At 41.1% G+C, this 27,950-nt stretch overlaps 1 protein-coding gene across 1 annotated transcript; it reads right to left on the bottom strand.

The window, feature by feature from the left end:
- Positions 1-123: 123 nt before the first annotated feature.
- slc43a1a (solute carrier family 43 member 1a) lies at positions 124-17,244 on the bottom strand. The gene is made up of 14 exons (XM_052069248.1): positions 17,059-17,244; positions 16,143-16,335; positions 14,806-14,861; positions 14,291-14,367; positions 5,347-5,439; positions 5,078-5,211; positions 4,861-4,988; positions 4,430-4,576; positions 4,313-4,348; positions 4,097-4,232; positions 3,349-3,478; positions 3,180-3,253; positions 2,780-2,903; positions 124-1,996 (listed from the first exon to the last, which is right to left on the bottom strand). The coding sequence occupies exons 1-14, from the start codon at positions 17,210-17,212 to the stop codon at positions 1,799-1,801; spliced, it is 1,680 nt and encodes a 559-aa protein (XP_051925208.1). The 5' UTR covers positions 17,213-17,244; the 3' UTR covers positions 124-1,798.
- Positions 17,245-27,950: the final 10,706 nt, after the last annotated feature.

The raw sequence follows: 27,950 nt of genomic DNA, 5'->3' as shown, positions 1-27,950 counted from the left end.
GAATAAAATGAATGATTTTGGGCTTACCTGTGCAAACACTGACACTGAGCCACATTGCTATGAATTTCTAGGCCGACGTCGTGTTTTGGAGCAATTGTAAATAAAAACTCTTTTACACAAACCCTTGTTTCATCCATATATTTATTTATAAAATGTACAAGCTGATAAAGTGATTGTTTCTTAATTACTTTAAGCAGGATTACATTAGCAACAGTGCATGATTGATGATATACAGGGTAACGCAAAGGACAGAGGCATGGATTGAATGACGTGCAAAAACAGCCCTTCCTGACCGATTAGTTTACGGTCCCTAATGCTTTGGATTTAGTTTGGCACAGTTTTGTTCTTCAAGTCCGTGTCGCCAAGGAGCCATATGTCGGGGAAAGGCAGCCCAGTATAAACAAACTACACAATGCATCTCTTGCATATATTTAGAATTGGAAAGAAAATCATCACCTCTGAAAGAAGCCCTATAATCAACATGGAAGGACAGTGAAATGCATTGAGTCAAAACAAATCAGCCTTTACAAAGTGATTGCATAAATTCAAACTGGACAGTCGCATTGTCCCAATGTTAGAGCAGACTTGAGTAATCGTCATCACGTAATCTAATCAAACGACACAAAACTCCAGCTGCTTAAAACACTGCAACATACTGGACACAGAGCATATATGATAGAGCAACTAGAATATGTCACGAAATAAAAAACAACAGTATGTACAGAACGTCAATTATTTTGGCTGGATTGTTACTCGTGAATCAACACGACATGACAAGAAAAGCAACACAGAGCAAAGCATACGCAGGCGATCATCTTGGCACGCTATAAAACATTTGCTGGTCCAGCAAACGCTTCCCTTTTGAATTCTACTGCCACTATAGTACAAAAAAACACACTTTAAATACAGATTTTACACACACTATCTCATTTCCGTGCATAAAGCAGGACAAAGTGTTAAACGACATTAACACACACTGTGTGTTTGAGTTGAATAATCAGTCTGGGCTTCCTACGGTTAAATCAACTCCACATTAATATGAAAGCACAAGGAGCAAACAATGCACTGACTCAAGGTTCTTTTTGCTTTGAGGACTTAATATTTTCTCCGGTTTAGAAAAAAAAAGAAGGTGAACAGATGATGCAGTCGCCTGCGGAGAGAATAATGAAATGGAGGAGGTAGATATGGTGTCTGCAACCAAGCCAAGCTGCAGAGTTAAATTGTGATCACGTTTCCTCCCTTTGGGACATTAATTAATTGGATCTCAGTGGAAACAGCATGATTACAAATTAAATAATAATGCACTAAACACTTCATTCAATACTCTCTACGAACAATACTGAGGAAAAAAGAATATTTCGACTCTTTTCCAAGCTGCTCTTTGGTTTTAGCGAGGATTGCAATGATTCGTCTTTGAAACCTCGAGTCAAGTGTTTCAAGTACCGTGATGTCCGCAGTGTAATGCCGAGGCCACATCAAGGCGGACGTGTGCGTTGTTGAGTAGAACCCATTTATGGCTTAGGATCGCGCTCATTTGGCTCTGTGACAACATCAACCCCTATAAATAACGACAACAAAAGATGGTGACAGTTTGCATCCACATCACACCACAGTGTGAACGTGGCTTACACTCAGTCAATGCAAAGCGCGGGCGGGCGGGCGGGCGAGCGAGCCTCGGGGCCGGGAGGAGGAAGTCCTATCTTAATCTATGAATTGGTTTACAATAACCCAAAAATATTTTTCGTATTTCTGCTTATTTTGAAGAGACACACAATATCCTTGCTCCTGTTGTTGGTTTTTAAGCCTCAACGGCCGCCTGGCCGTTGCTGTGGTACTTGTAACCATTGGCCTCGGCGTGGTTGAGCGCTTGCATCTCCTGGCCGGTAGCCCTCTTGTCTCGGGCCTCTTTTTCCCTCATTAGGGATCTGCGGTGGAAAAACAGGTAACCAGGCAACAGGAAGCCGGCCAATGAGAGGATCAGCAGGCCCACGTTGATCTGAGGCGATAATATAAATGTCCGTGTTAATGCAGTGCCATCTCATTGTGCACACCACCAAACAAAAGCATTCACAAAAATGCATATGCAAGTTTATTATGTACCGGTACCTTCTGCCACCTAGTGGAAAAATAATGTATTTGTTTATTTGCCTTTCACAGTATGTCGCTGGCATAGATTGAATGAAGATGGATCAAATTCAGTAAAATCCAGTCGCATCTACTTTTTACTACTAAAGGCATTTTATTAGTTCAACAAAAAAATTGATCCAACATGCATTTTAATTTATGTTGCATAGGTTCTTATATCTTAATTCCAAAATAAGTCCCAGCTAAACATACATCCATTTTATTTTATAATGGTTGTTATTTTTAGGTTTTTTTTGGATGCGTTGGAGCCTATCTCAGCTGAACTTGGGTAAGGGACTCTGTATACAATAGACCGGTTGCACATGTAGACAAACCATTCACACCTATGGGCAATTTAGTGTCGTCAATGAACCTGTCATGCGCATGCTTCTGGAATGTGAGAGGAAGCCGGAGAAAGCCGACGCAAGCACAGGGAGAACTTGCAAATTCCACACAGGCGCTCATGAGGCTGTAAATTTCCCCAGTGTGGGACAAATAAAGGATATCTTATCTTATGAGCTGAGACTCAAACCCAGAATCTTTTGATTCTTCGGTGGAAATGCTCAAAGGTGCTATTAATGTTCATTGATGTCAATTATTTGAATGGTCGGCTGGCCAGTGTTTTTCAAGTCCCGATAGGGAAACATGTCCTCACCCAGTGGGGGTTTCCTTTAAGGGGACCGACCATGGCGATGAAGAGTGGCTGCTGGAGCAAGGCTAACACAGCACTAATCATGGACTGGAGGCCTGTGAGTGTGCCGAAGTGGTTGGATGGGTAGCTGTGATGGGAGAAACAATGGATTTGTTACCAAAAGATGAAGAAAAAAGGAAGTATGCTCACCGCACGCGATGAAAATCAAGTGAGGGTGATTGTGAATGAAACACGGACGACAAACAGGACTTCCAAATCAGTCGGATTGAATTATCATTCAAACTTTAAAGGAGAAAAGCCGAAGCAACACTTCTGCTTTGGCCAAGAGCAAAATGCATCATTGTTTTATTTTGGTAAAGGCGGAGTTTCTAAACATGATCCTGGTTCTAGAAGCTACACTCACACAGCAGCATAGAGGCCTCCGCAGCAGGAATGGATGAAGCCTCGGACCATCGTGTGAAGGATGAAGGTCAGGATCTAGCAGACAGACGAGAAATGAAGCAACCGTTGGCGACTGACTCCCGACAAGCCACTGTGAGCGTTGTCCTATTTGTTTCACGTGTCTGCGGCACCTGTAGCGGCAGGCTGTCGATGAGGGAGCAGCAGCCGAAAGCGATGAGCAGCAGGTTGGTGAGGATGAAGGCCCTCATGACGTTGGTCAACTTCTGGATCGTGCGGTCTCGCTTGGTCCCACTGCTTTGCCTGAGGGGACATAGGGAGACGAGATTAAAAGCCACCAACAATACATCTGGACACACAGACTGAACCCCCCCCCCCCCCCAGCCCCACACCCAAAAAAAAAAAAACTATCAACCATCAGAGTCTGAAAGAAGTTTTATTTTGAAAATGAGGTTTGGGTAAAATAGGTTTTCACTTGTATTGTACTTGCAATTCTTGTTCAATGAGGAAGGACTGGTGGATTAGTGCAGAAACTCTCTGCCGCTCCATGAAAACATTGCTCGGTGTGACACGATCTGTGGTACCAAAAGATTCCGACTGCTGCATTCGAAGAATGCTAAATGGTCTTGAACTTGAATTGCGCTTTGACGCGGTTTCCTCCTTCCTCGACCGATGATGCATCAAGAGCAAATGGGGTTTCAGTACCTTTGCTCAAGGACACTTCAACATGGTCATGTGAGTAGGAGGGAGAATTGAACTCTCATGGCCAACTTAGTGTGAGTGCAGGGCTCATCAGACTCGCGGCCCTTTGATCACTCGCCTTTTCTCCCTTGTCAATGCCTTGAATGCGCTCATTCTCATTCATCGAAGAGGGCAAGGCTGTGTTTCCTCTGGACAGAACATTTCCTCGAGATACTCTACCTCTTTTCACTTCCTGGTGTGATGGGCTTGTCCTCCTCACACTCCTTCATCTTCCAGTCCATGATGTAGCCAATCAAAGGACACGTGACGAGGCACAGCAGCTGCAGGGTGCCGAAGATGGATGAGTAGAAGCTCACTGAAAGACAGCGCGTGAAGTCATATCGTCAGCCAAAATGAGGCATTTATGCGGCAGGTCTTGATCAGGCAACTACTGACCTTTCTCTGCGCTCTCAATCACCAAGTCTTCCGATGCTGTAACGCGCGGGGTGTGGACAGTCAGTCAGTAAGAGTAACTTGTCGTCCGGGACAATGAGGAGATGCAGTGACACTCACGGTTTTCTTCGCCGTGCATCACAATGAACTCCAGCATCTTGTTCATGGCTCCCATGAAGAAGATGATTCTCAACTGGGACATCCCCATCGTGACCAGACTCCACAGGAAGATGGCGGAGAAGACAGAGCGCCGGAAGGGAACAGCGTCTTGAGAGAGGAAAAGGACACGTTTTATGTTCAAAAACAAATCAAGTGAATTCAGAGGTCAACTAACTCACTTTTTTAGGAACAACTGCAGAATGTAATGAGATCCAAAACAGATGTGCAATTGAGACTTTCTCCATGGCTAATGTGGATGCAAGGCTGCTAGCCAATAACAAACATATTGTGTCATTAAAAAAAATGTCCTCTGGTTGTGTTTTGCATCTCATTAGGTTGTATATCAGTGGTGATTGCGGGTCCTTGAAGTGCTTCGCGTGCTTTTGACCTACTAGATCCAACATTGCCTCCATTGGGAAGTTTTTCCGTGGAGAGTTGGATGTCACCATTTTTTTCCCTCAGTCTCTCTTCAACAGCCTTCTGGTCGGATGATGGCAACACTTCCAATGTGAGGATCTTACTGTCAGCCAAAAAAACAAGACCAAAAAATATTGGGATTAAGTTGATCATATTTGAAGCCTGACATCATGCAGGACACCACGCTCTAACCTGTAATCAACTTCTTCGGGCGTCGGAAAACCTTTGGTGGGCCAGTTGAGGAAGCAATTAACAAAGACAAAGGCGGCAAGGCCCGCCCAGGACCACATGATCACCTCGAAGGACACGCCGGCATCGTAGATGAGCTGGAGGGCAGAGGAACGCAAAAATGTGTGTGTGTGCATATATATATATACACACACTGTATATGTTTGCATTGATTCCAACATTAAGTGGCACCACCATCGTCTTTACCTGCATGTTAGCTATTAAAAAGTTACCTTGACTCCAGGGAAGGTGACAGCAGATGAGGCGTATGAGCCAATCATAAGAGACATAATGGTGGAGCTCATTGCGCCAAACATATTAGGCAGCTGGCAACACAGAAGAAGGATGAATCAAACACATGCCGAGTCAGAAGCATTTATAAACAAGATACAGATTCAACACAGCGATTCCATTATCTATCTATCTGTCTCTGTGTCTGTCTGTCTTTCCTAATCAGTTCAACGTAGCTAGCTAGCTGCTGTATCTCACTCTCACTCACTGTAGCCTTCTCTTTTCTTTCTATCTACCTCCATCTCTCGCGCTGTATACCACTTGGTCGGTTTCTCACTAGTATATACTTCTTTCTGACACCTTTTTGCACCTCCTATCACCCATTGTCTTCTTTCAGTCTCTTGATCCAGTGTCTTAATAAAACAACTTGATGTAGTATGCTTGTCTGTAATGTTGCTGTCTTGTGAATTTTCTGTAGTTAATGAAGTGTTTTTTAGAAAAACCAACGCCTTTGTTCTTGTCCTTCTGTCTCTTTCTTTCTTTCAGTCTGTCTCTGCACCGCTGGTTATTTCTTTCCGTGTCCTTGGAGCGATAAGAGATGAAAATCTCATTTTTAAGCGTTATCATTAGATAACAATCGATCTTTACCTCAATAACAAACATTGTTCTTGAGGTGTTATTCAATTTTAAAAAATGAAGGGCGACCCCCCCCCACACACACACTTTTTTCTTTGTTCTGTCCTTCTTTTTCTATTTATCTTTGTGTGTCTTTTGTGTCTTTCTTTCTTTCTGATTGTGACCAGCAGGAGGCAGGCAGCTTCTGCCTTTCTTTTTGTTTGGTTTCTTTGGGTGACCGAGGTGCCAGTATCTTCTGTGCAAGTCACCCACAGACCGCACAATTCTATAACAGCAGGTGTGCACCCAATGACTCTGTGAGTATGCCAGTTAGTTTAACACTATTACAGTCGGTCATGTGGACAGACAGCAGCAGACCTCTGATCTGACTAGATGCTGACCTCGTATAACCGAGTCAGACGATGCTATATGTCCACTCATTTTGCAGTTTCTACAGTCTCAGTAATGGCGGATTAAAAACACAGATGAACGGCTGGCACCAGGCACCAAGGCATCCCCACATCAGGTTGACCTTTTTACAGTAATAAGCCGCTTAGCTCACACGACAAAGCCTCCATTGTGCCACTGGCACACTCAGTGTACTTTAATTGCAAGTTTTCAGTGGGCAAATGACGATTATGAGATCACATGCGATCACATGGGATTGTAGGTATGCTGCCCCACGAGCTCTCTATTCTCGCTAATTACCTCCTTGAAAATCAAACTATTTCCATGACTAGGTTTTCCCAACTCTTGACTTCATCAGCTAGTTCCACCTCTTTACAGAAGTCGGGTCCAAAAACGTTCATTATGATTCAAAACAAACAACTCCACACTACTATGCATCCAATTCCTCCACCACAAGTGCACATTTGAGTCACGGGCGAGCTAGGGCGTAGCCCGGCTGATTTTAGCCACGTGGCAGTTGACGCCATGGGCCGGTGGACAGCTGATCACAGTCGACACTACTTCCCAGTTTTTTGGGCGCAGTTTTTATGGACAGATGCCCTTCTTGACTGCAATCTAGCCTTGGGACTGGCCCGAAGTTCTGCTGGCTTGTTTCCCCAGAAGCTAGGTAAGCTTCCAGCACCTGGTACTCCCAGGTGCTCTCTCATCTAAGTCCTAAACAGGCCTGACCCGCCGCTACAGAGTACCCATACCTGATAATGTTATTACGTCTTGCAATTGTGATGAAAAGTCTTTTTATTTTACTTGAGCAATGCAGCGGCTTTGTGATGGGTGTGTGACTGGAAGCAGAAAATGGATATAGATTGTACAATGTTATGTATATCATTACATTGTACAAGTTTATGGCTGGAGATCCCACATTCAACATTAACGAAGAGTTCTCATATGACTTGGGCCCGACCGGTGTGGATGTTTTTTTGAGAGCCATCTCAATTCTGATATTTGGTGGGATAAAATTCGGATAAACAATCGATTGGCAGATTTATTTTGAAAAATGTATAATTATAATAAAATAACTTTTGGGGGGGTGTCACTTTACGCCTATAACAAATAAAGATACCAATTACTGTCAAACGTTTTTTTTTACAATCCTTTCTCCTTTAGTGTTTGTTTCACATCACAACAAAATGAAAATGTAGCTTTTTTGGCTGATTAAAACATGTTTGTTTAAGTGTCATTATTTTTGCCTTATGTTGTAATGAATAAGTACAGATAAGAGCAAAAGTAAGAGCAGAGACGGAGCGTCACAAAACCTTGCAGAAACTTCACGGCTTTAAAAAGCCGACCGACATGTAAACATGTCAATGATTTCCAAGTGTTTGTGTTCTTGGCTGCTGTCTGACGAAGACCTCGGGGGCAAGAGCGAGAGCTGACACAACGATGATGATGATGGCGGTGGCTAAGCAGGAAATTCAAAGCTTTCCTGAGGATGTCGGAGGGGCACAGAACACTCGTCCTCATTCATGGCTTCTGAGAATAATTGAAGGCCGTGAGCAGTTTCGTGCTGAGCGATTTAAGACTTATCGAAGGGTGGCGATAAGGCCCTCGGCACACAGGAGTGTTGATATCTTTTACTAATGTTCAAGCCAAGTTATTCCACCCATGTGCGTATTCACAGCCGACAGAAGTCTGCAGCAAGATAAAGATAATGTCTGCACTCATCCATGCCTGGCATTGACGGTGTTCAGTGACGTACTGAGGCTCACAAGGGTTAAGAGAAGTCAGTCCCAAATGGAGAGTTGGCAGCTCACCTGTCAGCTACAATTACCTCAGGCTCTGCTCCTGGTGGGCTCACTCACCTGAGGCTTGTCCGACCCTGGCAGTGACTTTAATCACCGCTAATCAATCAAGACAGTGGGCCAAATTTCAGATTTAATGATGCAGCACTGGATTCGAAGGGGAAGTGGAATTCAGTGGAAAAAAGGGTTTTCGGATTAGTAATAATGAAGGATGAAAGGAGTGTAAATGAGTAAGGGTGGAAATGACCCCATAAAGAGGAGACTCCCCTTAAGGCTAAACAATCCTAATTTGGATCAGCACAATGATTCAGGATCATGAGTAGCTTTCAGGATTGCGGATCTAAAGCTACTCATTTAGCCTTTGCTTCAAAGTGAGATTACTACAGGTTGGCGGAGAGTAATCCTTGATTGAGAATTCGGTTGATTGTGCTGTTGCTTCACATTCAATAGTTGTGTTGCCTGGAGAATCCCGCAACAATATTATCTGTGGGACATTGAGCTACTTCCATCTCAACTCCTCTAGGCAATTCTCCAATGTAACACTGGCATGGGAGCAGGCGTTCTGAGCATTCAGAGAATGATTCACACGTCTCATTCATTCATTTTCTATACCCTTTGTCCATACTCGCATCCCATGCCGTTAAAAACGACGTAGAGACAAATTATTTCGTGGTTAAATTTCCCTCATCTGGGAAATTCACTCAAAAATCGCTGGAAGTTATGAAAAACTGAATTTAAGCAATAGCAATATTTTCAAGTATAACAAAGTCATAGGAACAGTCTTCCACACTGAGAGAGGACTGATGACACTGCCCGCATGGAAATCAGAAAGAGCGAACCACTGCAACAGCATTAATATAAAAAATATTATTACAGTAATATGATCGCTACTATTTGTAGTATTTTGTTAGTAACAACTGAATGGAGCTAAAAAATAAACAAGGCTTAAAAATGATCAAATGGTATTTCAATTTTGAATCATGTAGGTGATAAACAAACATATCCCAGCAACGTCTAAGGGGACAGATCCGGCCCGCCACATGTTTTTGTGGCCCACTAAAGCAGAGTGGGTCTATGTTTCTTGCTAAATCGATTTACTCTTTTCATTTTGGTAGAAAATCTGGACTGACATTGTCATTGTTTTCACCCATTCACCAGTTGATCCCCTATCCGGCCAAAGGTAGCGGATGTGGTGGAGACTATCCCAGCTGCCTTCGAGCGGTAGGTACACTCTGAACTGTTTGCCAGCCAATTCCAAGGCAGACATAGACAAACAACTATTCTCTGTCACAATCACACCTAGGGACAATTTCGAATGTTCTGTTAACCTGCCATGCATTTTTATTGGAATGTGGGAGGAAACCGGAGGGCCCGCAGAAAACCCACGCAGCCATTGGGAGAATATACAAACAGTGCACAGGAAAGCCTAGCCCGAAATGGAACGCCGGACCTCTGGACTGCGATGTCAAAGCGCTAACCACTCCACTGCTGTGACGGTAATTTAAAATAAATAAATAAGTAAAAATAAAATAAAACCTAGAGCTAATGTAAGCATTTTGTTCACCAAATCTCTTCACATAAGTTGTACTATATGGTATACAGCTGTTTAAAAACATAGGCAAAATGTAAAACCCTAACCTTGAAAAATGTCTTCAAACTTGGCTACCGGTCACCACGAGCTTTAATTACCGTAATTCGGAAAGATCAATGGCGGCGATTAAAACAAAATCCTACAAATCCTAAAGTAGTTTACCCATTTTAATGTGAGGGTGCTAATTAAATGGCATATATGCTACTGTTTGGTTCATAATTTGACAAACATCAGTGCCAGCCATGAACGTCACCGCACATCATTGCTGAGAAAGTATGGGAAATGGCAAAATGTGCTCTTTATTGCATTGTAGGGGAAAAAAAATCCTCGATCCACATCTTCATCACTTTCTCTGTTGATAGCAACAAATCCATAGTGGGAATTTGTTTGATTTGACAGCTGCAGCCCTTCTCCCAATGCTCCCAGTGGGAAACACCAAACGACAGCTGATTAGTGCCGACCGTGGTGAAAAACTCTCCCTCGCACTTCGCCCTCCTGCTGCTCTTCCACACTTGTACAAAAAAGTTGAGATGATTGTTGCTCGATCACAAGTCGTTCTCTCATAACAACAACATGAGAGTTCTCAATGTTGGGGTTGGCACTGGGTGCCTTTACAGGGGCTCCTGCGTGCCTCCCTGCTGTCTTAATATTTGCTGAGCGATGGGAATTGTGAGAGCTATTGTAATAGAGTGTGAAGATTTTTCCCACTGGTGTGTGATACAACAGGCCCACAGAGGGAATTCCACGCCTGTGAAGACCGTCACGAGAGGCCTGTCTTCATTCCTGCAGTGCCAATGTGAAGCATTAAAGCCAAACCAAGCATGATTATTAAGAAGGGAAGGTACACCTGAAATGTTTGCTGGAGAGTGTGTGCTTGCGGTAATCGTTTGGCAGAAAAGCGTCATTCCCAAATGAAATAACCTCCACCTTGTTTGAAGTCTTAAAACTGTTTAAAGAATATATTTTATTTACTTTTTTAATTAACATAGACAGAATTATTATTACGTGTGTGTCTGTGTGTGCGTGTGTAGCCAGAATCATCTTTGTGGAACAGAGATCAGCAACAGTTATGGAAATAACAGACTGTTGAAGACAGAAATATTAATACGCAAAATTGACAAACAAATTCTAAATGTGATTATGGAATTGTTCATCAACTGTTAAGGGAGTTGATGGCAGGAGTAGTGTTTTTGGAATGTGGGAGTACCCGGAGAAAACCCACACAGGCACGGGGAGATCATGAAAACTCCACACAGGAAGGCCGGAGCCGTTCTGACAAGTTGACCATCGCCGCCTCTCTTGTTGCACGTCTATGTAGTATTTATATTTCGGCATACATTTACAATGCTTCAATCATTAAAAGTTTGTTAAAAGTGAGGAAGTTTTTTCTTATTTCTTGACAGTGAATCTTTAATAAAGCATTTTTCGATCAATGCGTGTTTTAGACTGAAGTGCATCCATGTGAGCAATGTGCAAAACATATCGAAAAGTTTGATAAAATACTGATCCATCTTAAATTTAAATAATTGGTACATATCGGGCATAGTGGGTCCTTGGTTACCCTGTCAACCACGTTAGTGCGCTATGATATTGGTGGGACAGCCAGGACACCTTTCCAATTACCGGTATGTCAGATTTAGCATCTGTGCTTACATAACAAGTGCCTTTCAGAGTTGGGTGAAACGTTTGGATATACAGTAAACACACTCAAATGTTCAGACAACCTTTTCTTCTTTCTTGAAGACATGATTATGATTTGAGCCCCTCTGAAGACGGTGTTCTTTGCCCATGCCAAGTAGATGGCTCCGGGCTGGAGCAGGCGGACGCTCAATCAAGTCCAAGCTTCATCTGCCAATATTCAGCTTTCAATCTCTTTTTGTATTTTGTATCCATTTCATGTGTGCTGAAACACATGGACACATTACACAGCCACATGCATGAAGACAGAATTGGTTAATTCCCGACGGATCCACTAAAGAGAAAGAAAGGGGAAGGGTAGGAGTCACGGGGTTGAGAGAGGAGAAAATGTGGCCTTGACTATTTGAAATAGAGGTGAGTGGGCCGAGATCAGGCGGGCGGAGGGTGTGCGGCTGAGCGAGGGCAGCTATTGGTGGAGAGGAGGGGATGGAAACATACGCTGCTGCGGGGACAGTACAAACCAAAATACTTGCCAAGCCACAGGAGGCGCAGCAACAGTAAAATGCGCTCGATGCCTGTTTTTAGCAGCTGACACATTGCACGTGGCTTGACGTAAATGTAAACACAACACACACTGTTGTCTCAGCTGAGGCAAACAGAGGCTGCGGCCACACTAGCTACTAAAACCTGATAAAAGAAAGACATATTTTCTCAGTGTAGCTCTTATGCAACGCAGACACTTGATTTGAAGCTTTGGCAAGTTTCACGCAAAGTGTACGTTTCACGAGGAAGATCGGCATGCGCTTGACTTGGAACACGTGCCATTGAAAGCATAACTTGATTATGATTCGTACGTGTTGGTGACGTTTGGGAAACTTGTACTTTGGCACCTCTAAACATAAAACTAAATATTTGGAGTGCACTGCATGGTGGACACTGAGCAGCAGCAGTTCAAGCAACTATCATACAACAGGGCAAATATTCTGTGACATGTCTGTTGACAGGTGAACGATTATTTATCATTTACCATTGAGACCTCAAACCTGTGGAACTAATGAAAGCAATCAACTGGAAAGCCAGTATTTAATGAAACTTTTTCATACTGTGCTTATCTGGACTTATGAGTTGTATTTGTTCAGTTTACTTGTACTGCATATCAAATCAGTTTTCCCGCTTGACAATAAGGGAATAAATCCCATTGATCTGTTCCAGCCACCCAGAAAACACAATTTTTTTTCATTGCATGTAATTTCATAGAGAAAAATCATATGGTACGCTCAAGTCAAGTCAACAGTATTTATAGAGCACTTTCAAACAGCCATCGCTGCATACAAAGTGCTGTACATGGAGCAATTTAACAGGCACAATAAACAGTAAGACAAATCTATAATAAAGGCGGTAGAAAGCACCAAACAGTAAAACCAAGAACAAATCTAAGTCATGCTGAGTCGAAAGCCAAAGAATACAAGTGAGCTCAAACAAATCTAAAACACAATAAGAAAAATTCAAGAACTAAACTAGTTTTACAAAGTATAATTCAGTCACACGAGGGACCTGACTTACGGGGTTCCACCCCCCCCCCCCCCCCCCGAGATCATAGGGCCAATATTTTCACTTTTGCATGGGAGCAAAATTTAAAGACACAAGACTGGTTTGCACATCATCTCATAGTGCAGAAGTCATGGGTTCAAATCTAGTATGTTTTTTTGGGGGGGGTGAAGACTGTTTGCACATACAGTATGCTGCTGCGATTGGCTAGTGGAAAATTCAAGGTGTACCCTGCCTCTCATCAAAGTCAGCTGGGATTGCCTCATAAAAAAAGTTGTTCGCCTAATGCTAACATATTATGGCAACGCCATAACGGTCAACAAATAGCAGCTATGTGCACAGACATATATATAACCTGGATAGCTAATGCTGCCTACTCGCCTTAGCAACAAGTGAAGCCACAGCAGCCATCTTATGTGTTGATTTGCTAAGAATACCAAGCTCGAAAACAATTGATTTATCTGCTGAATTTTGATGTTATTTTCTCTCCATGGAGAAAGTGCCACAGTGTGTGGCGTACAACTGTCAGTCTGCGAGAAACACTTGATGCACAACTCATTGGGAAGAACGCGATTATAAATGTTTTCTCATCGGGTATTTCTCTGAGTGCTACTCAAAGAGTCATCTGTATCATGTTGTCAGAATCATCAACAATGGAACGAAAGCACAGCCAATCAGTGTAAAAAAAAAAGTTGCTGCGAAATATAAGTAAGCGCTTTGTTACAGCTGCCGCTGTTGTGAAAGCGCTATATAAATCAGCATGTATTGTATTGCATAAACGTAAACTCTGTAAATCACAATACTCAATGGTGAATGCCAATAATAAATGTTGTTTGTTGAGCAGCTCTCATTAGGTCATACAGGGACAATAGCGTAAAACATGCACTGATAACAGCATTTTCAGTGAAAATCGAACAGACGCTGTCAGTAACAGTCCCAACGCAAGATGGCAGACCTTTGGCTTCAGCCGTGAGAGGCTAATTGTGAGTCCAGCTTCTTATATAGTGTACTATCTGTGCCTATGTGTTGGTGTTATAACTGTTTGAGCAACAAATATTTGAACACAAACGGTGTAGCAATACATGTAGACAATGTAAAACTCCTCAAAGACTTATGCTCTTGATGATCTGCGAAAGCAGGTCTAGAGTAAACATCCTTAACGCTTAGCGCCCCTGGTGTGATGCCATAAACTCGGCAGTTTCATGACTTGAAAGGCAAAAGGTTCTGAATAGTAGAATCTCAAGGGCCTTTGGCATTTTTAAGTAAAGGCTGCCCACAACGATATATGTGTAAACTCAAGATTAGGATACTTTGTTTTCGGTTGATTTTTTTGATTCTGTGTGTTACCGTGAGCGAGGTGAAGGTCAGACAGATGCCCCCGAAGCCATTCATGGACAGAGCCAGAAAGATGAGTGCCGACAGTGCTGCAAGGAAAGAGTTAAAGGCAAAAATTGTCATCGCATTTTGTCGCCCAACGCTGGGATGGCCACAAAAGTATCTCATTTCACCGTGTCGAGAATGTTGTATGTGTTGACGTGCAACTCGATTCCCACGCCTCGATGCCAAAGCACCATGTACTGCCGTGACTACTTTCATAGCAAGCTGCTTTTCATACAGTATAGAGGGGTGAATACAATTCAAAGGACACATAAACCACTTCACATCAGGTACACCTGCTCAATGTAATAACAGAGCTGTATTAAAAGCTATGCTAAGCTATTTCACTCATCACCTTCCACTTTCCATCCAGATAAAATTGGGAGAGCAGAATGTGGCAGAGGTGAAAGTTATCACAGCTGATGTGAAAACAGCTACATACACATCTGCCACTTGTATGTAGTTGTGCGTATTTGTGCACTCACTTGGTGGGTTGTAGGCAGATACGGCCATCAGAATGCAGGAAAAACCAAAACACGAGCTGTAACAAGAGAGAGTACGTTGAAACCTCCGACATGTGACATCATCTCATCACTGTGACCATCAGAACACTTTGAAATGTGTGTCAGAGACAGATTACCGGTACTCATGAATGTATGACAGTATGCTGTGTGACACGAATGTAGCAATTGTGCAACTTGGCCGGCACACATGTAAATAATAACGAAAGGTGGACGACTCTGTATTTGCAATTCATTTTGGTAGGTAATGATGAAACATTGCATTTCTCCGTCAGCTTGTTTCCTTTTTTTTTTTTTTTTGGATGTTTGAAATTCCACATTTGCCAGGCTCTCTGCAATAGTGTGCGAAACACACACCCAAGTCTTTGCTCACTCCTGCCACACCTTGGCTCATTGACAAACAAAAGAGAAAAGTCCCTACTCCCGCTTTGGGAATGCAATCGGTTTGCTTTTTTTTACTACTGCAGTTCTACGTATATATTTTCACTTTATCATTCATTCACCCCACATTCTCATGAGTGCTGAGTCAGAAATGAAATATGCAGAAACATTTAATTCATTTAAAACGTTTTCCTCCCCAATTAAATGCAATTGGTTCCGCTCATGTTGTCTGTTTCGTGGAAATTAAACTCGCCAGTCTGTGTTTTGAAAAATAGTTGCTCAAGCGGTCAGAGAAGGTGTTAAATATTGCAACTAAATGGCTATTGGTTGGCAACACTGCTTTTGTAAACTAGCTATATATACAATATATGGGCAACTGGTTAGCGCATCGGCCTCACAGTGCAGAGTTACAGGGATCGGCCTTCTTGTGTGGAATTTGCATGTTCTTCCCGTGCCTGTATGGGTTTTCTCCGGGTACTCCCACATTCCAAAAACATGCGTCGCAGGTCAATGGAACACTCTAAGTTGTCCTGAGGTTTGACTGAATCAGAAGCAGAATCATCTTTATTGGCCAAGTATGTAGAACACACAAGGAATTTGTCTCCGGTATAACACGCTGCACTAGTATCATCGTAAACAAGAAAATCATTGAACCATTTTAGAGTATACCAGTAGTTTTGTAGTACCATTTTGTGGTGCAAGAAGAGTGACTATGTCAGTGACTGTTTAAGGAGTTAATGGCTAGAGGGAAGAAGCTGTTTAAGTGTCTACTGGATTTGGTGCGCATGGATCTGTCGCGTCTGCCTGAGGGGAGTGGCTGGTTGTTCTTCTATGTATGCGCTGCGATTGGCTGGCAACCAGTTCAGGGTAGACACCGCCTACTGCCCGAAGACGGCCCGTGAGGATAAGTACTACTTTACCTGCCCATCAGGCGAATAGGGCGTGGCCCAAACTTGTCCATTAGGATCCCGAGGGGCAAGGTGGTGGCGCTGAGCAAGAAAGAGCCAATGGTGAAGCCCAGATTCAACATCTCTTCTTGGTCCACGCAGCTGAGCCATTCCTTCACCTCGCCGTCGGAAGAGTTGCCCAAAGAAACCACCACCGAATCATTTTCTGTGGTTGTCACACAATTGAAAAGCATGTCCACAAATAAAAAGAAGAAATGACAAACACCGTCTTTAGACATAAATACATACATACATACATATATAGATGTCTGCATTTCGGATCCCATTAATGTATTTTTTTAATGCCAAAAATGGACAATATTAATAACACGATCAAACAAACAAACAAACAAACACACACACACAAATCCCCCCCCCATACCACTCACAGTTGACTTGGCACTATTCAAGCGGACTACCAGTCCCCCACGATCAACTGGTTGAGTACTCCTGATCTACAGGTATTTAACTTGTGTTGTTTTTATTTTTTTGCACATCCTTATTTATACAATATTTTTCAATTAATTAATGAAGGCAAAAAGCTGACAATAATCTTTTGTTGTCAAAAGTTGCTGAAGAATGACATCTGGTTATGAAATATGAGTAGGGGTTATTTCTAATATGTTCTATAATGCCACTCTATTTTCACATGAGATTTTGGGCTATTTTGCACACCTGCAGTACATAAGTTGCCAAATATGATTTCTTCGTCTTAACAAATGCAGAATAAGTAATCTTGTAGCAGGCACTCAGTCTGACAATTCAACCAGTCATGAATGATTACTGACATTGTCACAATAAAAAGTGGCAGTTTATTTTCGGTGCGAGTCACCCAACTTTCATGCCAAGTATTGTGAATAGCTTCACAATGTCCATCAGCGGGGCACACCTGAGCAAAGGTGTGAGTAAAAGCCCTCTCGCTTCAGCATGATGAGTAGTGATCCCCAGCCTAAAAGCACTGCCGAGCACAGCAGATTCTCAATCACCGCCGTCACCGCCATCCACCAGCGCCTCCTGTAGGCCTGGAGGAGAGAGGGCGCCATCTTTGCCCTGCGACACAGGAAGAAGCGGTGAATGGCACATTATTAACTCTTCAAAAGGCACATTTCAAGTTAAACATTAGAAAAACGCAAGGGATTTGTTTTAAATAGCAGCCAGAAGAGTAAACGTTTCTTTGGTTTATGTTTCATGTATGTGTTCACCAGCTCGTTGCGAAGCACCAGCAAGTTCCCAAGCTAATAGGCTCGGTCCTAGTAATAATAACTAAATAAGTCACAATTTCACTGCCATCTCATGTACTGTATAACATTATTAGAAACAAATCTCCAAATTCACTTGACAGGGTCTTTAAATTATTTCCCAATGAATTCATTTAATTACAAGACAGGAGGACACAAGGAACACCGTCGTTTTCCTATATTTCTAAAAATGATTACGATTCCAAAAACAGAAAACAGCCAGATGCAGATGTGCGTGTGGCTCACGAGCCTCACCAACTTGCCTTGTATGTGATTATGAAAACTGTTGGTGTAACTTTTATTGATTCATTTCTTTTTTAAATATATGCATTCCAAATTGGTGGAAAAACACCCTTCAAGGTTTTCTGCATCAATATATCGTCATTTTAACAGTTTGACATTCCAATGTCTTTAAATGCCATTTAATATCACAGATCTTAAATGTAACGCCCTATGATCTGGATGCTGTAGAAATGAAAAGTAATATCATTTGATATTTTGCTTACTACTTTACATAGAATGACAACATTTTCTGTCTTCCCCTCACTCGGCCCCATGTAGTGAGTACGGTAGTTGTTTTGTCCGAGTTTGACACTCTTGACACCCGCAGAGACATCATAAGGGCAATGTGTGCACATGATTGCGCCGCCAGGAGCACATGTGACGTCTATCCTGCATCGCCTTACCACAGCAAGGGATGGGCCAGAATTGAGCGTTGTTGCACATGCACACACTAAAATATAAACACCCACCCTGACAAACAACATCAGGTGGCTGGAGAGAACACACACATTTCTGCTCACACAGGACAGGTCACTCCAACCCAGGACACGAATGACTAATACAGTCGTGACCACCTTGACAGACACTCTCTTACACTCTGTCACCCACACAAAAATGGAAAACATTTCAAGAGGAAACATAAGTCCAAATATAACCGGCTACATTAATTCATTTAGCCTTGAACAGGATGGGAATGCAGGGAAGGAATTATTTGGCTGTGAGTGAGTAACAAATGTGATGAGGACTCCTTCGAGTATGTGTTATATTTTGACAGAGTAATGCTGACGTGGGAGATCTTTTACTATTAGTTTTATGAAGTCCTCCGGGGACCCAGACTACAGTGCTCCCTTGTAGTCTATTAGTATACAGCATTAAGTCATGTTAATTACTTCAAAATTGACTTCTACCTGCATGTATACCATTAAATTTGGCCTTATAAATATTATGTACTGTACATGTACCTATATGGGGGGGGGGGGGGGGTCGCTACGTCGCGGATTTTCATTTATCGCGGGTGGTTTTGGTCCCCATTAACCACCATAAACGAGGGATTACTGTACACTTTCCTTAATTGACTAGATCCGCAATTTGGGATTTCATTTGAGAGAAGGGACCGGATTGAATGGTATCCCCAGCCAGTAGCTCCCCAGGTGCTAATCGTACCAAATTGCATGCGTGTGCCACCAATGACCAAATATGTGATCATGAAGCGAGTGTGTAATGTGATTATTCACAGTCCAGCAGGCTGCGATTGTGCTGAAAAGAGAGTTCCAAAAGGGAGAGGTTGTTTTGGAAGTGACACTCCCATCCTACTACCACTCTATACACACACATACACACGCACAGCAGTTGACATCAAGATATCGGGATCTTAATCAACCTATGAATTGTCAATCTGCAGAATTACGCATGAGATACGCTATGTGTGAATAATAAGTCATTCAGGCAAATGTGGGATGTTTAAGAATAGATTAATCAAGAATCCCTCCCTTTTCATAACTGTGCCTCCCACATTTAGTCACACACATGTACACTCCCATTTAAGCCGCCCTTTAGTGACAAGACGGTTAAGGACATTGATAAATTAATGATGAATTAATGGTGTGTCACTCTGATTCTTCCGATTCTGACGATTAATAATGAGCCATCATTCATGTGTAAACGAAATATATTAGTCTATTGTCAAATCCCACTTCAAATGACCTGGACAGACCTGTTTGAAGTAGATAGATACGTAGAAAAAAACTCCTCGACGATGTAGAGTATCAAATATTATAAAAACTTTTAAAAATAAAAAGTCAACTGATTGCTTTAATATTGATATGACAATAATCAAGCAGATTATAGAATATGTAGTGCGACCTTTCACGCACATATGCAACCTGTCATTCAAAGCTGGTATCTTTCCATCAAAAATGAAAATTGCTAAAGTTATTCCAATCTATAAAAGTGGAGAAAAACATCTGTTTACAAATTATAGACCAATATCACTACTACCACAATTTTCAAAAATATTAGAAAAACTATTTTCTCGCAGACTTGATAGTTTTATACAAAAGCATGCGCTGTTAAGTGAGAATCAATATGGCTTCAGGGAAAAACGGACCACCTCAATGGCAGTTATGGAGTTTGTGGAAGCAATAGCCACTAATATAGACAACAAAGAATTTACTGTTGGGGTTTTCCTAGATCTAAAAAAAGCTTTTGACACAATAGATCACAGTATATTATTGAAAAAACTATAAAGATATGGCATTAGAGGTGTAGATTATAAATGGATAAAAGTTATTTAGAAAACAGATATCAGTACGTGCAACTCAACAATAAAAAAACGAATCAACTGAAAATCACTCACGGAGTTCCTCAGGTGTCAGTGCTTGGTCCAAAACTATTCATCTTATATATAAATGATATCTGCAAGGTCTCAAAACTATTTAAATGTGTCCTATTTGCTGATGATACAACTTTCTACTGTTCTGGAATAAATCTGAAACAGCTCCTGACAACCGTTGAAAACGAATTAAACAAATTAAAAACTGGTTCGACAGAAATAAATTGTCACTTAACCTGAAAAAATCGAAGTCAATTGTTTTTGGCACAAGACCAATCAAACACCAAGCTAAAATTATGGTAAACTCAATTGAAATAGAAAGAGCGTATGAAACCAAGTTTCTCGGATTAGTAATAGACTCAAAACTATGTTGGAAACCACATATCGATAACGTAAAAAGAAAAATAGCCAACACCGTAGGGATCCTCTACAAAACCAAGGAAGTGCTAAATAAGAGATCCTTGTACACATTATACTCTTCATTATTATTACCATACATGACCTACTGTGTGGAAATATGGGGAAATGCCTGCAAAACAAACACACTCCCTATTCTCAGACTACAAAAAAAGCAATTCGAATTATTAATAGATCAAAATATACGGAACCCACAAATCCACTATTTATCAAATCAAATACGATGAAATTTTATGACCTGGTTGACTTTAAAATCGCCCAATTAATGTACAAAGCACACAATAACCTGCTCTGCCAAAACATTCAGAAGTTTTTTGAAATTCGAGAAAGCAATTATGAATTAAGAGGTACCAACTTATTCAAAAAACTCAAAACAAGAACAAACATCAAGCAAAGAAGTGTATCTAGCAAAGGTGTTAATCTGTGGAATAATCTCAAAACGGACATAAAAATGAGTAAATCGCTTGCTGAGTTCAAAAACAAATTCAAAAAAATAGTACAAACAACCTACATCAATCAGAGTTAAAATGATCAATTCTAAACATTAAATATAATGATAAATCAGAACTAAGTTGATAAATAGAGAAAGGTATTGCAATATCCATTATGAATACAGGAGAAAATTGACACAAGAGTGCCAGGGTGAGGATGTATATAATCCCGATACAAACCAAAAATTGTGAAAATATCACGGTTAAGGGTAAAGTATTAGCCTTAATGGAGACTTCTTACTTTTTCTTTTCTGATTGATATAAAAGTGATTTAGTAGATATAAACACACGGGGTAGGACTAGATACGTTTTTTTACTTTATCCTACTCCCTTGAACATAATAACTGTGTTGAATGAAGACTGATTTCTTTCGAAGACGGCTGGGATAGGCTCCAGCACCCCCCGCGACCCTAGTGAGGATTAAGCGGTTTGGAAAATGGATGGATGGATGGATGAAACACATAACGGGGTAGGACTAGATAAGTTTTTTACTTCATCCTACTCCCTTGAACATAATAACTGTGTTGAATGAAGACTGATTTCTTTCTTTTTTACTTTTTTATCTACCTTATTTTCTGTCAAATTATTACTGTATATGTTTTATGTTCAATAAACAAAGAAACAAACAAATGGTTATTTAACCTAAGCATGGCCATTTAACGACATTTCTTAGCGCCCAATGGGAAATATTAACAATCAATTAATCTCAGAATCAGAATCTCAGAATCATCTTTATTGGCCAAGTATGTAGAACACACAAGGAATTTGTCTCCGGTATAACACGCTGCACTAGTATCATCGTAAACAAGAAAATCATTGAACCATTTTAGAGTATACCAGTAGTTTTGTAGTACCATTTTGTAGTGCAAGAAGAGTGACTATGTCAGTGACTGTTTAAGGAGTTAATGGCTAGAGGGAAGAAGCTGTTTAAGTGTCTACTGGATTTGGTGCGCAGGGATCTGTAGCGTCTGCCTGAGGGGAGTGGCTGAAAAAGGTGGTGGGCAGGGTGCGGGGGATCCAGGAGGATTTTCCGTGCCCTTGTCTTGATTCTTGCAGTGTGCAAGTCCTCAAGAGTGGGTAGGGCGGTGCCAACGATTTTTTCTGCCGTCCTAACTGTCCGTTGAGGTATCTTAATCTCTGTCTTTTGAATATTTTTTGTAATGGAATGGGTGAATTTTCCCTCCCCGAATGTTCTGAACTCCTGTTTCCATGTAAGCATTGTGCAGAATAAAATCTGAAGCAAAGGTGACTATTGTATAACTGGAGCTTCGAAATACAAGTCAACATAGTTCCTTGGCACCAAGATGCCACTAGGTGGCAAAGCATTCAATTTGTCAATAAAGCTCCTAAACCCACTTCAACATATAGTGCCTTGGCACAATGATATCACAAGGTTCCCAGGTGTCTGTTCATGTTATGGCAGTATTTGATGTACTGTATGAGGGGCCAAATACCTAATATAGGACTCATTTGGGACTCCTGATAAAATACTGTAGTTTACAGTTAAACTACATAGCTATTTACAACTGAGTAGCAATGTCATTAGATTGAATGAAATTCCAGACCCCGAGGGACATTCCAGCATTACAAAGATACTGTATGTTACACACTGCTAAATCGGGAATGCTCAGTAGTACCCAAAAGAAAATGTTGCACTCCTGAGCCGAGTGCAGAAAGCGGCTTTGATCTATGCAGCAAGCGAAACTGTCAAGTTCATAAGCATGAATGGAGGACTCAAGAGCGGACAGAGTCAAATGTCAGTTGCAGTGTTGCATGGGTCAGTCACTGCACACTGTGTATCACTACGTTCTGAGTGTCGCACATGAACAGGTTTGACAGAATTTTTTTTTTTTCTGAGTTGAAACCAATCTAAGACCTTTTCTATGTAGACAAAAAGTCTGTAACGCTTAAGTATTGTTCACAAATCTGTTATAGCGAACACATTTCCTTCGCCAAGACTCCATCTACCTCACAGGGGTGGCATGTCAAAATGGTGGTTAGAAAAGCATGATTATTGCAGATACTGTCCGCTGCCGATCTAATACAGTAATGGCCATGTCAAACTACCCAACTTTTTTGTCGTTCACGTTGGTTATGCTGTCAAGACTGCCAGATATCGCTCTATGTCTTGGACCTGGTAAGAGCTCACACTACAAGTCCGTCACCGACCAGACCCCGCCCAGTTGTCAAGAGCTTCCGTCAAGCTTTAGTCCATCGGGGAGCTGGAATGAGCAGTTGTCGTCATGTCGACGGCAGTATTCTGTGCATGTGCATTGTTTCTATGTTCAGAAAAAAAAGAGTCTGGACCCAGTCCCAGATGCCTCAGGACCAATTGTTGAGTACACTACATGGGCTACAATGATTAAAGAAACCTCAAAATCACTATGTTTGCGACACGTCGTCACCTCGAAATCGGACAACATTCATGTACCGTAGTCTGACATCGGCATAAGATTATCTTGACAAAGAAGAACTGCTCACTAACACAGATTTAGATTTGTGGACAATACAGTATTTCTAGAGCGCATTCATTCAGTGTTAGAGATTTAAGTTCAGCTCATTAAAAATAGATGCCGCAACAGTTTTACATTTATTTAGTGAAAGAAATTTCCTCTATGCTGCATGTCATATATAAAGCATATTTGACAATAAAGATGACCTTGACCTTTATAATACCTTATATTAGTATGTTGTACATCAATTGGGTATCATAGGTCCCACAAATGATACATTTCGGATGAACACACAGCTCAAAACAGCAAAACGTTGAGAGAGTTGTCACAGCACTGTGAAGTGTGTGTGAGTGGGAAGGACGCACACCATACTAGGAAGCTGTTTCCTGAAATACATGCGCTCTCCGAACCAAATGAATGATGCAATGTTACATAGATGGATAGATACTGTAGATAGATAGATAGATAGATAGATAGATAGAGAGAGAGAGAGAGAGAGAGAGAGAGAGAGAGAGAGAGAGAGAGAGAGATAGATAGATAGATAGATAGATAGATAGATAGATAGATAGATAGATAGATAGATAGATAGATAGATAGATAGATAGATAGATAGATAGATAGATAGATAGATAGATAGATAGATAGATAGATAGATAGATAGATAGATAGATAGATAGATAGATAGATAGATAGATAGATAGATAGATAGATAGATAGATAGATAGATAGATATGGAATCACACGTTCCTGTAGCTTTGCCTATGTTGTGAATTGAGTAACAAAAATGCTAAACAGGCTGATGACAACAATTGACAAAAAAAATAGTATATGGGTTTTTTTTCTCATTTTAGACACACAATATTTGAATGCCAGAAGCTGGTGGTTTCGAAACTGGTATAAGTTACAACACATTCAACACAAATCTATTCTTGTGGCCAATAATATTAAACCATCCATTCATTCATGAGGTGGACGTGCTAACCGGTCGCTCACTGTGCCGCCCACAGTATTAAACATATCTCTTAAATTAGGTCATCGAAGGCAAAGAGCGTATTTCTCTTGAGTCAGTTATAGTTAGGGGAATGCACTGGGCTGGGGCCCGGGCAGCCACCTGGTTTGGGGGGCATTCACAGTCCCCCCATCCCGTCGTTGGAAATACATTTATTGGCATGTATTTGGGCGATCGATAATAGATTCATGCCCTTTGCAGAACTGGTATACTGCTGAGATACAGGGGGCATCAGCTTCAAATTACTCCGTACCCCATCAAAAAAATAATTTGGGGATCATCAAAAATGGCCATTTGCTCCGGCAATCTAGTCAGCTACCCATGCTACTGGTTGCAGTCGTCTTTCAGGTTCATGGTTCAGGTTACTCAAGTTTGCTGCTGTGTCTGATTTTTCCATCCAGTCGGACCCCAAGATGTAAATTAATCAAGATCAGGTCATTTATATCTCCCCCATTACATTTTTTTGAATATCCTGAAGATGCCACAAGATAGTGGCAATGCACTTACTGTGTTCATTTAAATGAAGCTCCTCAATGCACCTCAACATAGTTATTGAACACAATGATTCACAAGATGGCACCAAAACAATTCTTAAAAGAAAAAAAAATTGTGAATAGGTGAATTTGAGAAAGGCAAACTACAACTGTGGGGGGTGTTTCACTATGTCTGTTTTCAAATGAACTGAGTAAAAAAAAAGTTTAAAATATATATATATATCTCGTGTATAGTTCAGACACCTGAAAATCTGACTTAAATGCTGTAACAAAGTACTTTGTTACTTCACAGACCTGCTCATGGCCATAGCTTCCCCACCTCAGGTTTGAAGGTATGTGAAGACTAACTTAATGGTGCAAATAGTGTGTAAAGCAGTGATTCTGAGTTGTTTGTTGGGGGGGGGGTGGGGTTTGCATGTCACACGGGCGTATTTTAATGTTGGTTGTGATGTTTGGTACATGGAGAGCCAATATTTGTTTTCAGTACTCCTTGGTGTAAAAAGTTTGAGAATCACAGATGTATAGTATTGTTCTATAATGATTCTTCTATTATTACGCAATGATGACACGTCTACCTTTGTAAGTCGTTTCATTGGTGCTCTCATTCCCATTCGGTTTCTGACCTCGGTCACTCGTGTTTGTGGATCACTGCGTGATATCCAAAACAACAGAGACAGAGACAACCTTTTATCCTCGCTAGTTTCCGAGAAAATAAACGCGACTCTGCGGGCGTTCATAGATTAGGACACGACAGATCCCAGATGCTGAGAAACAGCTGTTTCTCCGCGGTTCCGGTTACCGAGATACACACAGCGGCCTTAGGACCCGTCCCGGGACCAGCTTGCTTCACGTGCAGGCCCCAGGCTAGTAATGTATGCCGCACCGAAACAATCCAGGCGCTATACATAGAAGAGGCGTTCGGTTATTAGTTCTCTTCCAAAACACACATGCTTGAAGTCACTTTAAAAAGACAGGAAAATGGCAACTGCAAACATGCGCGTTCATCGAGTTTCGTAGCTGAGGCGAAAATGGAATTTGAATGTCTCTTGCACACCTTCATTCATTTCAATAAGATTAAAAATTATTGGAGTTCGTGGAGCATCCCGCAAAGTTTATGTTCAGCCAGTTCGTTGAAAGTTATTTCAGGAAGCTTAACTTCAAAATACCACACTGTACAAGGAGTCAGTGTTGAAAACGCGTCTGCGACCACTTTTTTTGTTCCGGTTGTTCCTCGTGGATATTAATGATGATGAAACAGTATGTGTGGGTCCGATAAAAAGTGACTAGTAGAAACGTTTATACTTTGGTACCTGAGCGAATACAAAGGTTTAAAACGTATCCACAATGTTCGAGTTTCCCAATTTTACCCCCCTCCTCATGGTCACTTTCCACACAGGCAACTTCATACTTTTTTGTTTTCCTTCCTTCTCTCCAACTATTGACAAGTTAAATCATACCATAGTTGAACAAGTGTGCGATTTGTTTACAACCGTGTGTAAAGTTACTACGTAGTTTAAATGCCACGTGTGGTGAAAGGCAGTTGCCTTCAAGGCGCCACTGAACACGCAGCGCCATCCCGATGGAGGAAAAAACGACTTACTGTAGTTGTGTAGCTTGTCCCTGAGAAAAAAAGTTTGTGAAGTCGAGTCGTTTAAGACTTTTCTTTGTTAGTCTAAATAATATAAAAACAATACACGTACTTATAAAGTATGCCTGAAAAAAGTGTAATCAAAAATTATCTTCCGATTCCGCCTGCTTCCTTTCCTGTTTTAAGTCCAGAAGAGACCACGCTTCTTTTGTCTCGTTGGTTTCATTTCAAGCGCCCCCTCTTTTTCCTAATTTGACTTCTAACCCCTCCCTCTCTTCGAAGCATTGCGGCAGTTAAAGGGGTGGAGAAAAGTCACCACCCATCAACCGTGCCTCCACTTCGTTCCTTTTTTTCACACTCCTCGAGACGAATGTCAGCGAAGCGATCTGTAATGCAGCCATTCAGCCAAGGAACCATGCTAACTCTGTTCGGTCTATATGATGGATAGAACGCTTTCTGACAATCATAATCAATACAATACACATAAAAACAATGTGTTACAGTCCTGCAGGCCATTTCAGAATTGGAGGGCAATTTCTGAAGCTATAATAATCCATGCTCAAAACACAGAAACGTGCGTTTGTGTGAATTATAGCTGTTGTGAGACAAAAAGTAATTGTAGTTGAAATAAAAGATCGTTATAATTATGGAAAATGGCTCTTGAGCACCTCGAAAAAATGATCTCTATCTTGACATGTAACTCGCATGTCATTTTTGTTTCCTAAAAAGTGTATTCCATAGTATAAGCCATTTAGAGGTGTCAGAATTGATCGTTCAATCGACATATAATAATCATCAAATTAATGAACTACTTTACTCTTTTCATGATCAATAATGCGTTTTGAGTCACTGTTAAACTTGAATCATTCTCTGATTTCTGTAGTGCTTCATGAAAACACAATGATTATTTTTTTCTGTTTCATCATAATAAGACATTTGCTAAAATCTGATTTTACTTTGGAAAACAATGTTCATAAATTTCCCACATTTTCTGACATTTTATGGACCGAACCAGTGACTGGATTATAATCATTTTGTGGGAATAAAAAAATAATGGCTAGTGTGATTTTGAATGAAAATCATTGTAATTTGCAGCCATGGTATCAATAACCTGTAGTCGATGGTGAACCCGAAGCAGCCTCAACTAGTAGCCTTATTAATAAGTTTCCAAGAAACAGTTCTCAATTTCAAAAAGGTTATCAAGCACAATATCACACCCTCATGTGTGATGTTGCTTTATTGTTGCTTATTGTTGCTTTTTTGCTTTTGGTCAATCATCCGACAATGCAAAATAAAGAACAACATCCGTTAATGAAAAGTAAAGAGTGAAAAACGTTTTGCAATCAACTCAAACACAAATACACCTCTATCTCGATTAATCGGTGGAATAATCAAGAGAATAATTGCTTCTTAAAATGTTTTGATTGTAATTGCCTGAGTATTTTACAGTTTGTAACAATGTGTTTAAATACAGGGA

This window comes from Hippocampus zosterae, chromosome 1 (assembly GCF_025434085.1).
Source record: "Hippocampus zosterae strain Florida chromosome 1, ASM2543408v3, whole genome shotgun sequence".
NCBI classification, from domain to species: domain Eukaryota; kingdom Metazoa; phylum Chordata; class Actinopteri; order Syngnathiformes; family Syngnathidae; genus Hippocampus; species Hippocampus zosterae.
The sequence above is the reverse complement of the archived record's forward strand: the minus strand, read 5'-3'. Positions and strand labels throughout refer to the sequence as shown.